The 17541-nt window shown below is 47.0% G+C and overlaps 1 protein-coding gene across 1 annotated transcript in view; it reads left to right on the top strand.

The window, feature by feature from the left end:
• Positions 1-3149: 3149 nt before the first annotated feature.
• The window catches only part of EEF1A2 (eukaryotic translation elongation factor 1 alpha 2), a 37741-nt gene continuing 23349 nt past the window's right edge, over positions 3150-17541 (top strand). The window contains exons 1-2 of the mRNA XM_033153732.1: positions 3150-3260; positions 5857-6092. Coding sequence (XP_033009623.1) covers positions 5949-6092 — 144 coding nt within the window. The 5' untranslated portion in view covers positions 3150-3260; positions 5857-5948. The remainder of the gene's footprint in view (positions 3261-5856; positions 6093-17541) is intronic.

Raw genomic sequence — 17541 nt, 5'->3', positions numbered from 1 at the left:
TTCTACGATGATGGCACTATGTAAATGATTTAATGGGCTGAATCTAGACATAAATCAATGTCATACCACTTTAAGCAGGCATGGCTCCCCCAAAGCATTCTGGGAAGTGTAGTTTCTTCAGGGTGCTGAAAGCTCTAAGGAGGCGCCCTATTCCCCTCACAGAGTTACAATTCCCAGAGTTCCTTGGGAAGAGGGGTCGATTGCTAAACGAAATTGTGGTCAGTAAACATGATTTGCTCTTTCTCTCTCTCTCTCTGTGTTTAATTTTAAATTCATTATTCCTTCACCCTTTTTGTGAAGGAATCCCTGCACAGCTTGCTGTTAGCTCCCCACAATAGTGTGGAATCCTAGAATTGTAGAGTTGGAAGGGACCACGGGGGTCATCTAGTCCAACCCCCTGCAATTGCAAGAATGTCTTGCCCAATGTGGGACTCGAACCCATGACCCTGAGACTGACTGAGCTGCTGGTCAACACGAGAAGCCAAGCTACAGGGAACCAGACAGAGGGCCTTCTCGGCAGTGGCACCCGCCCTGTGGAATGCCCTCCCACCAGATGTCAAAGAGAAAAACAGAACTTTTAGAAGACATCTTAAGGCAGCCCTGTTTAGGGAAGCTTTTAATATTTGATGAATTATTTTATTTTAATATTGTGTTGGAAGCTGCCCAGAGTGGCTGGGGAGGCCCAGCCAGATGGGCGGGGTATAAATAAATTATTATTATTATTATTATTATTATTATTATTATTATTATTATTATTATTAATGTGTTCACTTTTAGTACAAATAAGACGCTGAATATACTATGACCGAGCAATTCAGTGAAACCCAGATTTTTTGGTGGGAGGATAAATGTTATGTATGACCGTAATTACAAACCAAAACATTGTAAAAATGAATTCCATATGCCATTGAATATATCTGAGTCAGGGATAATCCTTATGGAGTCCTTTAGACATTGCTGGGTGGAAACTCTCGTCAGACCAAGCCAGCACTGCAAGTGATTCAGGATTATGGGAGTTGTGATCTATTTTGACTGTGCTGTGTTGACCACCCCAATTTAAATTCTTCATATGTGTATGTCACCTGTTCCTTATGTGAAAATAATCTGGAAAGATCTCTACCCTGAGTCTTCCATATGTGGTTCTGCTGATCAGAAGGGGAACGTGAGTCATCGGCCTGATGCAACTGCAAAAAAGAAAAAAGGGGGGGAAAGGGGTTATTGCAATTTTAGGCTAAATGAATAGAACCAAAGTTTACGGTCGGATTAGTCCAACCTAATCAAGTTCAGCTGTCCGAGAAGACTATAGACAAGTTGGAATGAGTTCAGGGGAGGGCAGTGAAGCCGGTCAGGTTCTATGGGAAGCTACCCCTATAAGGAAAGGTTGGAGAAACTGAATATGTTGGGAGAGGGCCGTAGCTCAGTGGAGGTGCATCTGTCCTGCATGCAGAAGGAAGGCCCTGGGTTCAAAGCAACTGCTGCTCAGAGGCATACCAGGCCTCCAGCACAGTGAAGGAGGAAGAACATACAGCCGTTGTGGTTTGTAGCCTCCTTCTCTGTGACTTTATCTCATCCTTTCTTAAAAAGCCACCTGAGTTGGTTGCCATCACTGCCTCTCTCTCTCGAGTGAATTCTGCATGCTTCACAGAGGAAAAAGTACTTAGAATCATAGAATTGTCAAGATAGAAGGGTTCCCCGAGGGTCATCTAGTCCAACCCCCTGCAGTGCAGGAATCTTTTTGCCCAACGTGGGGCTTGAACTCACGGCCCTGAGGTTACGGGCCTCCTGCTCTATGGACTGAGCTATTCACATTTTGCTCTTTATTTTGTCTGTCTTGAACCATCCAACATTCAGCTTTGTGGGATGGTACCGCTATAACCTCTGTTCCAGTCTGCATTTTTATTCAACATGTTTTTACATACGAAATGGTTTTGAATTGTTTGTATGAATGGCATTGATTCCAATTGTTTTTGTTAAAGTGTGTGTGTGTGTGTTGCATTGTTTTCCTGCACGAAATCATTTTAAATTCTCACTAGACACGGAAGTGTGCTGCTCGTTTTCAGTTTTTGCGCTTGAAATCGTTTTTAAACTCTCTCTCGCGTGCGCTTCCAGCTTTTCCCTATGTGAAATCATTTTGAGTGGAATTGCTACACGTGGAATTGCGTTTGTTTTCATAGCTTTCCTGTATGAAATCATTTTGAATTGTTGCTACGTGTGGGGTTTGGCTCATTTTCACATGTGTTATATGGAGTGGCTTTGTTAACCGCGTGAAATCGCTTCGAGAGATTTCATGGGGAGCGATTCCTAAATGGAAGCTAAGGGAACAAACGCCACCCAGATAATAATAAGCAATTCATAGAATCATAGAATCCTAGAGTTGGAAGAGACCACAAGGGCCATCCAGTCCAACCCCCTGCCAAGCAGGAAACACCATCAAAGCATTCCTGACAGATGGCTGTCAAGCCTCCACTTAAAGACCTCCAAAGAAGGAGACTCCACCACACTCCTTGGCAGCAAATCCCACTGTCGAACAGCTCTTACTGTCAGGAAGTTCTTCCTAATGTTTAGGTGGAATCTTCTTTCTTGTAGTTTGAATCCATTGCCTCGTGTCCGCTTCTCTGGAGCAGCAGAAAACAACCTTCGTTTCCAGGCCTTGGACCATTTTGGTTGCCCTCCTCTGGACACGTTCCAGCTTGTCAGTATCCTTCTTGAACTATGGTGCCCAGAACTGGACACAGTATTCCAGGTGAGGTCTGACCAGAGCGGAATACAGTGGTACTATTACTTCCCTTGATCTAGACGCTATACTCCTATTGATGCAGCCCAGAATTGCATTGTAACGGGGATGAACGGGCGGGCGTCCTAACGCTGCTTCATATCACGTCCTGTTCCCGCATTAATTCCTCTTCCCTCCTTCTCCTACTCCCTCCACCTTTTCCTTCCTCTCTTTCTCCATCCATCCATCCTTCCACCTGCTGCATCCCCTCCTCCCTCCCCCGCAGCCTCTTCTCTCTCGTCCCTCCTCCTCCTTTTTCCTCCATCCACCACCCTCCGCCCTCTCTCTCCCTTCTCCGGCTCTGTACCGCAATGCTGTAGTGCGGAGGGGAGGGGGGAAGAGCAGCAGCGGCAGCCGGAGGAGGAGGAGGGGGGGGGGGCGGTGACTGCATTGCGCCGTCGCCGTCAATAGGTGGACCCCCTCCCGGGGAAATAAAGCCGCCCGAGCCGAAGCTGGCAGCCTCTGCTGTCTGAGACCACAGCTGCCGGTAAGAGCGTCTTGAAAGCTTGCTTGCTGCCGAAGGACAACGCACCCATTATTTCCAACCCCCCTCCCCATTTTTATCTATTTCTTTTTTTTTGGGGGGGGGGAGATACCTTTGCAAAAATGGGGAGGGGGCTGGAACAGGTGCAGCGAGAAAAGTGTGGGCTGCAGCCTTTTTTAAAAAAATTACTGAAGCTTGGGGGGGAGGTTGGTGCTTTAAACGTTTTGCAGAAAAAGAAAAAAAAAGGCTGGGCTTTTTGTTTTTTTTGCAAAGGAAGAGAAATAATAACGGGCGTTTATTTGTTTGGCGAGGCGAGGCGGCGGCGGCTCTTTGCAAACTGCGCTTTCCCACCCAACCCTTCCCCATTGCAATGTCTCGTCTGGAATCGTCTCTGTCTCTTATCTGTAATCTCCCCCCCCCAAAAAAAACCCCCATCTCCACCCCCCCTTCAAGTTGCGCAGGTGATATTGTGGAAGCGGGTCCGGGAGAGCGCGCGCGCGCGGGGGTTCTAGGGCGCGCGACCCCCTAAGGCAGTTAAGCCGGCCAGGAGCATCCGCGACCCAAGCGGACGCCCCCCCCCCCCCCCGTTGATCGGACTCCTGGGGGTGGGTCGCTGCTGGGGTCCGGATCCTGTTTTTTTTTGTCTTGTTTCCAAGCAGCTCGCTAATTTGCACAGTCATTCCAACCCGCCCCCCCCGCCCGGTTTTATTGTCTTGTGTCGACACCCCCCTCCCTCCTACACATTTAAGGCCTTCGCATTTAGAAATTGAACCCCCCCCCCCCTGTTTTTTTAGAGGTGGGGGAACAAGGTTGGGGCTTGGAGAGAGCGGTGCAAAAACCCTCCCTGTGTCGCACCGGTTGACCTTGCCACCATATCCCTGGCCACATTATATGATTTGCAAATAATCATGATAATAATTACCCTAATTTTTTTTTTTAAATTAGGTGGGGTTTTGTTGTTGTTGGGGGGAGGAGGTGTGTGTTGGGAGAGATCAGCGAAAGGGGAAAAAAGGGGGGGGGTGCGTGCAGCAGGTTTGCATTGCGTTTTCTCAGAATTTATTTCGCTTTAGCTCTGCAGGGATTTGCGCGGCGTTTTTAGCTCTGCAGGGGATCTGAGATAGGTTGGGTCATTCGGTTTTAAAAATAACCCCTTGCAAAAGGCGGGTGAGGGGGGGGGGAATGATGTAGCTGAGAGCTGCATGCCTTTCCTAGCTGATCAAATCCCTCATGTGGGTGGCGTGTGACAAAAGAGTGGCAGGGACAACCTTCAGGTACACCCCCTTCCCCCCCCCCCATCACAACCCAAAAGCGGGAGATAGATAAAATAACCGTGCTCAGTTTGACAGAAAGGAGCAGCAGAAAATGGCAGGTTTTTTTTATGTTGCATGCACATAGAGGCTTCTAGAACCAGATATGGTGGCTTATATGCACTGAGATACATTTTGCAACTTGGTCGAGCTGAGGGGTGTGCGATTTGCATAGCCTGCTTGCAAGCGTCAAGAGTCCATATTCCCAAATTATAACCCTGAGCATTTGGAGGTATGTTTTGCTACAGCAAGAGAGGCAGGTGGATTTCAAACCCCCCCCCCCATTTTAAAGAACCAGCATAGGAGCAAGAAGAGCGTGTGAAAATCGGGCTTTTAATTGTCTCTTTTATTTTGGGACAATGCAGAGCAGCTTTGTGAAAAGGTTTCGAAAGCTGAAAACGCAGACTCCCCCCCCCCCACACCCTTGGCTTCTGTTGACCTAAGATTTCCAGATCTGCCTCTGCTACATCTTGGTGTTATGGGGGGAAAGCTGAGATCTCCCTCCCCCCTCCCCCCCACCCTTACCGCTTGATCCTTCCACGCGCGGCCAGATTCCAGTTTAGCCGCTCTAGGGAAGCACACCGAACAGCTATTTCTGTCTCTTTCCATTTCTGGGCACCATATTGTCCTTTCCCGAAGATGAGCTTACTGGGAAATTTCCTAAGGTGGATCTGAATGCCCCCCCATACGGAGGAAAACCTCTCTGCTTTCCGTTGCTTAGGAAAAGCGTAGTCCACGGGATTAGGTGCAGTGAAGGGGTTTTTGCAGTTATCATACCTGGCGTGCGTGGGAATGAAGGCACACTTTGTGCGCAAGCGTGGTGGAACCAGACATAGCTTATTCGGGAAAGGGGTTTTTAGGAGAGGCTACCAGTTCTTTTTTTAAAAAAAATTGGGGCAAGAAGGAGGTTGTGGAGGCATCTCCGGCTTGCAGTGCAACGGGGTTGCCGCTGGTGTCAGTGGGGTGGTGGAAGACCCAGAAGGAAAAAACACAAACAAAACAAAACAGGTTCCTTTTCCCAGCCAGAGTCTGTGCGGATTTCTCCCATCGCAGACAGAAAATCCTCCTTCTGTCTGGCCTACATTCTGCCTGCTGTTTATCCGGCGAAAGATCTGATGGCTGAAGCACAGGCTTAACTTTGCGACAGGAAACACCCAGACAAAGATGCAAATAAATATATACACACACACACTGGAAAAGTCTCTGTGGCAGTTGCGTGTCTGGCTGTTGTGCTCCTGTTGCTCCTGGCGACACTCCTGATCTCCTCCTCTTTTCCGCACTGTTCTTTGCAGCAGCCGCCTCGCCTCCGGTCACAGCCGCTGCTGAGCTCTCCATCCCTCCGCAAGCGCCGGCCTGCCGATAACAGATCCCGAGGGGAGGAAAGATGGGGAAGGAGAAGACCCATATCAACATTGTTGTCATTGGACATGTGGACTCCGGGAAATCCACCACCACCGGCCACCTCATCTACAAATGTGGGGGCATCGACAAAAGGACCATTGAGAAATTCGAGAAGGAAGCCGCGGAGGTAAGGCTCGAAAGGCACACATGCGTACAGTTTGACCTTCAAGTTTGCCCTTCCTTTCTCTCTCTCTGGAACTAGAGATGGAATAGGAGCAGCCGTCTGCTGCCGCTTCCCACGCCTAGAAGAATATTTGCTGTGTATTGTCTCCTGTGCTTTTTCATAGGTTCCTTTTCTGACTTCCACCACGATACCACAATATATTTTCCTGGCCTGCCTCCCCTCCATAGCTGTCAGCTTTCCCTTTTTTTGCGGGAAATTCCCTTATTCCAGCGCCGTTTCCCAATGCAAGAAAAAGGAAGGTTGACAGCTATGCTCCCCTCTCGCAACTTTCCGATTCGATATCCGAACAAGATAGTCCCTAACAGGGAAGGGGGTGACAATAGAAAGCCCCCCCGCAACAGTAAACTGCCCCACCCCATCTTCCTTTGGTGTTGCTACCCAGCCACACCTGAACATACAGCACATTTGTGTTGGTGATATTTCAGTTTGTGTTCCCAGGTCCCCTTTTCTTTGCGTGAGCAATGTAGGTAGGAAACCATGTTGCTTTTTGTCTTTTTCTGAGGCTAACGCTTGTGATAATGTTTGGCAAAATCGCCACCCCTGAATATATAATAATAATAATAATAATAATGGGGAAAACTTTGCCTGGGAAACCTCAACTTTGCACCAAAAGCAGAAAAATTGTGAATTGTGCCAATTTGCTAAATTATTTTGCATAATTTAATGTACATTTCTTTACTTTTTTTTAATTATTCATTCTGTTTGAGGGAGGGGTATCAGGAAAACAGTTGTGTAGGACTCTAAAGCTCAGTTCCAAATCATCCCCCCCACTTACTTTCAAACTTATTTTTGCACCTATACAGACTAGGGTTTTTTTTTTGGCAAATAAAGCCATGAGATTCTGCACCCAGTGTCAGCCCAATCATAGTGGTGGAAAAGGCCAGAAGGTTTAAGTTTAGCTCTCTGCTGAAATGCAGAATCTTCCAGTCGCTGCTCTCCACCTATGCCCCATAACACAGCACAGTGTGTCAGCTCGGTGCTCTGTAGTATAGACTGTGTGCTTTGGGTTCAGAATCCCCTAATTTCAATCTCTGGTATCACCAGTTAAAATGATGAAATAGCAGCGATGCAGAAGGCCTCCCTCTTTTGAGAGCCCGGACAGCAGCTCTAGAAAGGGAGATTGCTCTGCGAGATTGCTTTCCAATATAATTTCCCCCTTTCCTTTAGATTTGGTGACCAGCCAGACCCTGATCTTGAACAAAACGCTCATCTAGGGACACCTCCCCCCCACCGAGATTCCTGGGAACTGTAGTTTACCCATATAGAAAACTACAATTCCCAGCACCCTTAATAATCAACTGGTCTCCAACTCAATTCTGGGGCAGTGACCTGTTTCTGTTGTCGCGCTCCCAGATCTGGAAATTCTGACTGCCGTTACTTTAGAGAGAGTGGACTGTAGTTGCTCATTGGAGAGGGGGACGCATTCTGCACATGCCCAGAGTTGCTGTGTTGCACATTCCTGGTGTTGCCTGTTATGGTTGCTGAGGGTGATTAGGAGATCCTCCACAGAACTATAGTTCCCAGCACCGTGTGCAGGCTACATTTCCCAGGATTCCTTGAGGGAAGCCATGACTGTTAAAGGATGTTGTGGATGTAGTCAAGCAACTTAGGAACAACTCGTGCCGAATAAATACCTTGTCTGTTTAGATCAGTATTGTCTAGGGCTTGAGGCAGGGGTTGTTTCCCAGTTCTGTCAGGATTTGAACCAAGGACCACCTGCATGACAAGCCAGTGCTGTTCCACTGAGCTACAGCGATTCCCGGAAATACCTGGTCCCCATCCCTGTCTTAGGCTCAGCTGTTCTTTGAGGGCAAGAGGCCCAGGAGACAGAGCCTGTTACAGTCTTTGGTAGCTGCGCCAAATAAATATGGCCCTGAATTAGGGCATAACTGCACTTCCGATTTAAGCCAGAAGAGGCCAGAGAACACCAGCTGTGCTGAAAATTCTGTAGGAGATCCTCAAAAAATGGGCCAGATGTTACTTTGCCCGGCTGACTCCTGCAAGATAAGTGGTTACTCCAGAGGGCTATCTTAACTTGTGTGTCTCATTTTCTAATGGTCCCCACTTGAGATTCTTCCGGGGGGTGGGGGGCGGATGATGGGAAGCCTTTCACAGCATAATGTCAGAACCAGCTCCAGTTGTTGAGTGAATCTGTATTTTGTTATTAGTTATTACCTTACTACGGTATCCGGCTTGCTGCCCCCAAGTTGCTCAAAGCAGCTTATATGATCCCCCCTCAATCCACTTTGTCTTCATAACACCCCTTTGAGGTAGGCTAGGCTGTCTTGAGATCACCCAGTGAAGTGCATGGCTGGGAGCGGAGTTGAACCCTGGTCTCCCAGGGTGCAACACTCTGAACCATTTCACAAAGCTGGCTGTTTTCTGATACACAAGAATTGAGGGTCTTAGCTGTCTAGTTACTTGGCCAGACTGGTATCCGCTGCTCTTTTTTTTCTGCTTTCGTAAAAAGCATACCTTGGACCCTGGACAATGAGCCTAGGCCACCAGAAACCTCTCTTGCGCAACCCTCAGATGGAGAGATTGCTGTTTCTTATAAACTTGACTTGTTCCATTGAACCCACCTTTTTCTCTCTCCTCTGACCCTCTTTATATTGCTTTGCTTAACATCCAGTCTTAAAAAAACAGCTCTGGAAAACTAAAAGCTTGTCTAGAACATCGGGACGTCCAACTTGGTCTTCATAAAGGAATCACAAATTGCTCTCTCCCAAGTTTTGGGTTCCCTTCCCAATGGACCAACATGGTTGCTTGATAATTCACTAGTAGGTGGTATGTTTAGGGTGCTAGGAAGCTGCCTTTTGCTGAGTCAGCCCATTGGTCTATCTAGCTCAGCATTGTCTACACACTTTACCTTCCCACCGGAGTGGTACCTATTTATCTAATTGCACTTTGACGTGCTTTCGAACTGCTAGGTTGGCAGGAGCTGGGACTGAGCAACGGGAGCTCACCCCGTCATGGGGATTCGAACCGCTGACCTTCTGATCGGCAAGCCCTAGACTCTGTGGTTTTTAGACCGCAGCGCTACCCGCATCCCTCAATCCAGAATGAATACTCAGTAAACAGCCAGCATCATAAAACCTCCCTGCTAACTTAAGTGGCAAATCGTTGAGGACCGATGCTCAAGAAGCAGGTTTTGTGGATATGTTCGAGTTTTGCTGATTCCTTTATCAATGGATAAATTTCCTTTTATCGATCCTTCCGTTCTGGACACATGGCTGTGTCCTCGCTTTGTTCAGCATTAAAACGCACAGCTGCAAAAAGCAGCATCCTTTATCCATTGGCGATGTTCTGTAGCGGGAAGGAAGGGAGTAAGCGTTTGATCTGAGCCCACGAATAAATTGTGACGCCCGGGGTGTGTCATTTTAGCCTCACTGATGCATCTTTAAAATGGCAACAGCAGGTGAGGGATTATAGGGAAGGGGAGATGAGATGAAACGAGGGAAGAAGGAAATCCCCTCCTGAATCCTCTCCACTTCTCTACCTACAGTCTTCTCTAGGGGGAGGGGGGTCAATGAGAATGAATCTCCCTCTGCCCTGCTTTCCCCCCTTCCTATATTTCCCAAGGAGGCAAAAGGCAGAACGGATGGGAAGGGAGTCTTCTTCCTTCCATGGAGGAAATGGGGATGGAATGGTGAGACAGACTTGCGTGTCCTATTTCTGGGCTTAAACCAGGAAAGAAGATTCCCGCTTTCCTTTAATTCTCCCCACCATCTGCTGGCTCATGCAACTGGAACAATATTCTTACTCTGTTTACCCATCCCTCCGTTTCTTTCACCACTCTTTTGTTGCCTTCCCCAGTGTCAACTTCAAGTTGAAATTGGAGCTTCTGCCAGACAATATTGAGTCAGGTGGATCTTTGGTTTGAGTCAGTATAAGGCAGCTTTTTAGGGAGGGTGCTAGCTCAGCGGTAGAGCGTCTGCTCGGCATGCAGAAGGTCCAGAGGTTCAGTTCTCGGCATCTCCAGATAAATGTGGGGAAAGGCTCCCAACCTGAAACTAGAGGGACGCTGCCTGCCAGGGTAGGCAATATTGAGGTAGATGGACCAGTGGTCTGACTCCGACTAAACATTTCCCAGCATCAGGGTCTTTTCCAGGGAGTCTTCTCTTCTCATGAGGTGGCCAAAGTACTGGAGCCTCAACTTCAGGATCTGTCCTTCTAGTGAGCACTCAGGGCTGATTTCTTTAAGAATGGATAGGTTTGATCTTCTTGCAGTCCATGGGACTCTCAAGAGTCTCCTCCAGCACCATAATTCAAAAGTGCTATATAAATAATCATAATTAATAACTCAGGTTTGGGCAGGGGGGGTGGAGCGTAGTGCATGGACTGTCAGGGACACTGTCCTGACCAAATTCCTATTCTTGCTGGTTGCCAAAGTTCTTGCAAAAATATATATATAAACGGTTCCTTCAGTGGACAATCTTGCAAGGCCCCCTCCTTGGGTTCTTTTTAAAAATTTATTTAAGATTTTTATTAGTTGAGCAAGAGGATGCAGTGAAAGTAGCAATGCCTGGTTGGGGAACTTGCAACAGTGATGGCCAAACGTGGCCCTCCAGCAGTTTTGGGACTACCAATTCCCATCACCCCTGACCACTGGTCCTGTTAGCTAGGGATGATGGGAGTTGTAGTCCCCAAGCAGCTGGAGAGCCAAGTTCGGCCACCACTGCTTTAGATGTTGTTGGGACTACAACTCCCAGTAGCCCCAGGCAGCAAGGTGTGCTGGGAGTTGTGGTCCCAGCGGCATCCGCACGGCTGCCGCATGAGTTCCTGACTTTGCGCTCCGGTGCTATAAATTTACAGTTCTTCGGTAGATCGTGGGGGCTTCTAGTAAAAAAGGTAAGCGGTGCGAGGCTCAGTTTAGGCCGCTCTTGCAAGGCCAGTCGCAGTTAGAACTATAAATTGCCTGCTGGGTTACATGAGCCGTATGGGCAAGAGATTGGGATCCCCAAAGGCTGTCTGTGGGGCAGGGATTGGTGGAAAAGAGGGCACTTTTTGCCCTGATTCTCACCTAGTTGCTGAGGGTACTGCAGGAACCCCCTTCCCATCTATTTCCTACCTTTGTGGGTAACAAAATAGGGGAGGCGATCCTCAAAACTAAGCAGATCACTGATCTGTGATTGCACCGTGCAAGAATGGAGCTTGATGGTGGCCTGTAAATTCAACAAAATTCAGCTGTGTTTTCTCTTCTTCGTCACAACAACTTAGCAGGTTTCCAGCCCTTAAGACAGGCACTGAAATAAGTGGGTAGCAGCAGTGCACTGCTAAAATCTTAGCGGTTTGAAGGAGTGGATTGAGAGACATCTTCTAGAGCTCAGGGACCAATGTCCCTGTTCCTTCCTAGGAGCAGAATAAATTACGCAGAATAGGCCAGCGTGCGGAAAGTCCAGCACTTTGCATATTTGAAGTGGATCATAGAATACTTTCCTGTTGTTGGTGCGTGGTTATTTATTTATGCATGCATCTTGGAAGCGGAATGACAGCATGTTTATGAGCAGGCCTTGTTTCTTTCCGTCCTGCTTTTTGCAACGGCTAGTTATGCACCGACGGTGCCTGTCACAGCCCACAGCCGCACATCCCGACTCCTTATATAAGAACCATTTGAGGGGTCACAGTAAATTCTCTTTCAATGGGACCTTCTTGACTGTTCCTTCAAATATAATGGGCGTGCTATTTCCAAGGGCAGATTCCTTAATGTCTGATGGGGCCCATAGATCAGCTGCAAATTGCCCTTGGTCCCCGAACCGTTGGGGACCAAAGGGCTTAACACGGAACAAAATGCACAAGTGTCAAAAAGCACACCGGCTTTCCTGACTCTCCTTTCACCTTCCCGAGCACTGAGAATAGTATCCTAAGCTACCGTTCCATTTTGTGTGTGTTTATTTCATTAGCCCTTCCCATTGCTGCATCCTCCGTACACCCACCTTGGTTCTTTACATCCACATCAAGTTCCCTCTCTTTAACTATCGCAACTTTTTCGTACGGCGCTTTCATGCTTATTCAATATCATCCCTTTGTCGTATCCATGGGTTTCTGATACTTCTGGCAACCTAATAAGGGCAGGGACAATTGGTTCATGATTATCTCAAGCCTTTCTGTGTATTGGGGGGGCGGCACCAAGAGAGGCATGGGGGGGGCGTATCCTCTCACCTGTGGCACATTCTTCCTTTGAAGAAGCTTCGAAGTCGATTTGAGCATCTTTTGGAAACATTTTAAGAGTTCCCATATGGGCTGGTTTTATTGCCCCCGCTCCCCGCCCCAGTTAAACTATTTGAGGGGCCAAGGTTTCAATTCATTCCCCCCCCCCCAGCTGATAATTTTAAAAAATCTTAACGGGATTTCTCTCACATGAGATGTTAGTTGTCCAAATGAAGAGAGCTCAGGATTTATGTTTTAATTAATAGAACAGATAAACCATGAGAATATCTTCATGGGCAGACAAGGATGGTTTTGCACCGAGGATTGTCTCGTTTGATTATTATTTTTTTGCCACGAGGTTTATTTAAACGTGCCATCATGAGGTCTAGATACTTAAAAATACAAAAATGAAAGCCGGAGCTTTGAAAACACATTAGATGTGGCCGCCTCGCCATTGCTGCAAACAGTCGTCATCTGAGCAAACAGCTCTACCTTAGACCCTGCAGCTTTGCAAGAGATCTGTACCAGTTGCCGAGATGCAGCGAGGTCTGGTATCTTCTAAAATAAGCTGCCGTTTCCTTGAATCCGCCAGGCAAGCCTTGTGCCACCTTCGCTGGCACGGCAGAAATATGCAGAGGGACGTGAAGCTGCTATTAATAGCCAAATGACTCGGTGCTGTCAGCCTCCATTTTCTGATGCAAGGCAGTGTGTGGCGACGGTATTCCTTTCCATGCGATTGCTTGGGTAGGAAATGGAGTCTGGCCCTAATAATATTTTTCAAAGGTGCCGCTTAACTAGGGTTTTTTTGTTCTGTTTTAGAGAGCTAGCATAACAGACGAGAGGGTCCTTTGGCTTATGGAACAGAAGATAGCAGTTCGGAAGCCTTTCTCTCTCTTAAAAAAAGAGAAACCCATCCTTTGTGGCCTTAAACAATATGACTTCTCCTTCTGCCCAGCCAGTTCAGGACATATCAGGTTCTGCAACAGAGCCGTTACTGTGCTAGGCTAGAAAATACGGCCTTTTTCTTCCCACAATCTCTGCGGGTAATCGAATATAGGCAGATGAAAAGAGGAGCAAAGGCATTTTGCTAAATAGAAGCTTGTCATACGCTCACAGCGTGATGCAGCAAGTTTCAACGTGGTCCATTTTTCAGCCGGAATGTACCAATTACGACGGCTGCGGGAGTTGGATGGGCTGATTAGTCATATTGATAAATCTTCATCGTCATTGGGTTGTGGGTCATGGTGCTTCTCTGGAAGGAAAACCCTTGTTAATTGCAGGTCAGGATCTGCCCTTCCCTGCCCACCTGTCCCACTGGGTCTGCTAAATCCAAGCAACAGATTAATTTCAGCAACTCCCTGAGCAAAAGTAATTTTTAAAAAAATTATGGGTGTTATGTATTCAGAATCAGGGTTGCACTCCCAGCCCATCTGAAGAAGTGTGCATGCATCTGAAGAAGGGTGCATGCACACGAAAGCTCATACCAAGAACAAACTTAGTTGGTGCTACTGGAAGGAATTTTTATTTTATTTTATTTTGTTTTGACTATGGCAGACCAACACGGCTACCTACCTGTAACTCCCAACCCAATAATGTTGGTTTATTCTAGTTTGATTCTTCAAGGTTCAGTTAATTGCTCTGGCATATACAGTGCTTGGGTTGTTGTTGTTGTTGTTGTTTATGTAATAAAATGATTAATGACCTTGCGATACTGAAGTCCACTTTGTGGCATTCTGGTCCAAATGCGAGATTTAGTTAAACAGGTTGTGTGTTGTGCTGCAGAGGGCAGAGAACAATAATTTATGGGAAACAAACCAAATGTGTGCAAATCTTTTCCAGAGTGTATGATTCATCCTGGTTCCTGAGCACGGGAGTTGTGATTGCTTGGGGCGCAGAATATTTAGAAGATGTATAAACTGCAGCATCAAATTGCTCTCCAAGCACTGTAGAAACAAAACCCTACAGAGCATATAGAGAGTTGGAATATTATAGGGAAGTTTTGGTGGGGAGACTGGAAGGAAACATGGTCTTATGCAGCTTTCTGGCCTAACTACAGCAGGAAAACTGGGCAGGTTATTCCTCAAAGGTGACAGGCATCCGATTTAGGAGAACAAAGCAAGTTTGATTAATTAATCAGATATGGCGTGATGCCTGTCTCAGGGCTACAGAATAACTCCACCTCCAGCTTCTTTCCTCCGCTGGAGGTTTTTAAGCAGAGGTTCGATGGCTACCTGTCACGGATACTTTAGCTGAGTTTCCTGCATTGCAAGGGGTTGGACTAGAGGACCTTTGGGGGTCCCTTCCATCTCTGCAATTCTATGATTCTGTAGCTCCCAACAGGCACATTATGCTCCCTGGGGACAGCCTCAGAGGTAGTGCGAGACATCTACTTAACATTTTGTGTTGCAATATATTTATCAATTATATTTAAGGCTTGCTAAGATGAATAGAATAGAATTTATTTACGGCCATAGGCCCATACAAGTAAAAACAAAAACAAAAAAACACATAGATAACAACTTGTGCAAGTGGGAACAACAGCCGCTAAAACACCACAATACAATAAAATACAATAAAATAGAATGGCATACTACGCCTTAGCTAGCCTGTAGTGCTCCTTGGCGTCGCTTTTGGGTAAGGACAGCGACCAGGAACCTTGCCACTTTCAGGGTCGTATGAGTATCCTTATCCTGCAAGATTTGGGCGAGGTGGAATTCTGGTGGGGTGCCCTCTAGTTTCTGTATGATTGACCCCAACAAATTTGCCCGTGGCACATTGAACAAGGGGCAAGTGAACATAATGTGCTGGAGAGACTCCAGTGTCTCCTTATCACATTCACACATGGCGGAGGCTTGGCCCTTTGAGAATCTATGTCTCAGGACGTTGGAGGGAAAAACGTTGAACCTCGCTTTGGTGAAGGCCAGTCTATGGACAACAGTCGAAAGGGAGGAGAGGTATGATGGAACGCGGTAAGTTAAAGTGATACCGATGTTCTGGGGCGAACAAACACCTCCCCCCAGCATATAATTTTGCTGTAGATCGATGTCATCCAGTCTTTGGCGGATCAGTCTTTGAGCAGTAATTTGATCTAATTTTAGGGAATCTGAAGGAGAGATTCCATAACTCAGGAGTTTGGCATGAATTCTACTAGTCCAAAGGCTAGAGAATTCATCTCGCCATAAGCATTGGACAAGGTAGTGGTTTGGTAATCTATGCCACAATGTTAACCAATAATTGAAGACTTGCTTCCACAGGCAAGTTTCTAGGGATGCAATCTTCAATTCTAGTCGAATGGCTGCATTGCTTACGCACAGGGGGAGCATTAGGAGCCGACGTAGGAATTGATTTTGCAGCGTCTCAAGAGGGGCAGGATCTGTCATCGCAGCCCAAAGCGGGGCAGCATAAGCAAGCACGGTCACCACTTTTGCCTTGAACACCTTTAGGGCCGAGGGAACATGCAAAGCTCCCTCCGAAAAAAAGAATCGGAGGAGCGCATATGACAGAGTTTTGGCCTTGTTAAGTAGGTGTTGAATTTGAGCTTTCCACCCCAAATTGTATTGAAAAATAACTCCTAGGTATTGAAATTTTAGAACTTGCTCTATTTTTGCTCCACCAAGCTTCCATTCGTATAATCTCCGACTTCTGGAGAAAATCAGAATCTTGGATTTAACATGGTTAATGGTTAATTGGTTGAGTTGACAATACGTGGCAAAGATCTTCAAAGCCCTGGTTAGTCCAACACGTGAGTAAGATAGAATTACCGCATCGTCCGCATATAAAAGGAGTGGGCAGCGGTAGTCCGCTAGTCTAGGCGCGTGTGTACTTGGAGATGAGTTAACTAGGGGTGCTCGCATGTCGCTGATGAATAGGTTAAATAGACAGGGAGCCAATATACATCCTTGGCGAACTCCCTTGTTTATTGGTATCGAATTTGTGAGGTCACCCGCAGGAGTAAGTCTCACTCTGGCAAGGGTACCTTCGTGGAGCTGACTTATAAGCCATAAGAGTCTTCTATCAATACCCTGTTTCGCAAGTTTCTCCCATAAGATATTTCTAGGAACGCTGTCAAAGGCTGCCTTTAAGTCTAAGAAGGCGGCACAGAGGTAGCCCCGGGGAGGGGAGGAGTACTTCCGTGCAAGATGATAAAGAACTATCGCATGGTCGGTTGTAGAGCGTTTAGTTCTAAACCCTGCTTGTTCATGGCCAATCTGGTTAGTCTCATCTACCCATCTCGATAGTTTAGTCAGCAAGAAGCGGGCATAGATTTTCCCTATGATTGAAAGGAGGCTGATGTTACGGTAGTTTTCCGGTTCTGTTGGAGATCCTTTTTTATGAATTGGTACTATAATGGCCTCCTTCCATATTTTGGGGATAAGGCCGGAAGCGTTGATTGCATCGAAGGTTTTGGCCAAGATGCCAGCCCACCATTTTGGGTGTAGTTTAATGGCTTCAGCAGGGATCAGGTCGGACCCTGGGGCTTTACCCGGTTTCAGCTGAGCTATTAGCTTGGCTATTTCATCAGGATCGGTGGGAGGCCAAATAGGTAGGTGGGTAAACAGATGCATCAGGTGGACAGAGGGAGCATCTGCCTGTGAGAAGCATTTCTTCAGGAACAATTCCCATGTCGGTGCAGGGATGACTGCCCTTGGGTATTTCCTCACCCTTCTGTTGATCAAGGACCAAAATTCCCTGGATCTGTGCGATTTTGAAGCAGTAATCAAAGCCTGCCAGCGATTGTGTTGCCACTCACGTTTGGCCATTTTCTGCGTGCGTTTGTAAACTAGCTTGGCTTGTGCATAACTAGCTGGCAAAGTAGATGCACCAGAGGTCTTATATACATTATATATGGCACGAAGGCGCTGTCTTGCTTGTTTGCACTGAGAATTATACCAGGGGGCACCGTAGGTATATTCATTTCGATTTATTATTTGGGGTGGTAACCTGAAGAAGGCCGTAAGATCAGTCGTAAGATGAAGGAAGCATTTCAGCACTATGCTATGCTCGTCTGAGGCAGAGCCTATGTTGGGATGGAGCCCAAGAATTTCTTTTTGAAAGAATTCCTGATACCTTTGAGCCTGGGCCTCCGACCATTTGATTCCTCTTACTTGGAGAGTTTCGTTGGTTACCATCTGGGTCGCATGTCTATGAGCCTCCGACTGCCAGTTCAGGGAAAGCTTGGCTACAAGGGGAAGATGATCACTAGATTGTACATTCTCGATCTTAAAGGTGGAAATGCACTTAA

This window comes from Lacerta agilis, chromosome 6 (assembly GCF_009819535.1).
Source record: "Lacerta agilis isolate rLacAgi1 chromosome 6, rLacAgi1.pri, whole genome shotgun sequence".
NCBI lineage: Eukaryota > Metazoa > Chordata > Lepidosauria > Squamata > Lacertidae > Lacerta > Lacerta agilis.
This window is presented reverse-complemented; position numbering and strand designations above follow the sequence as displayed.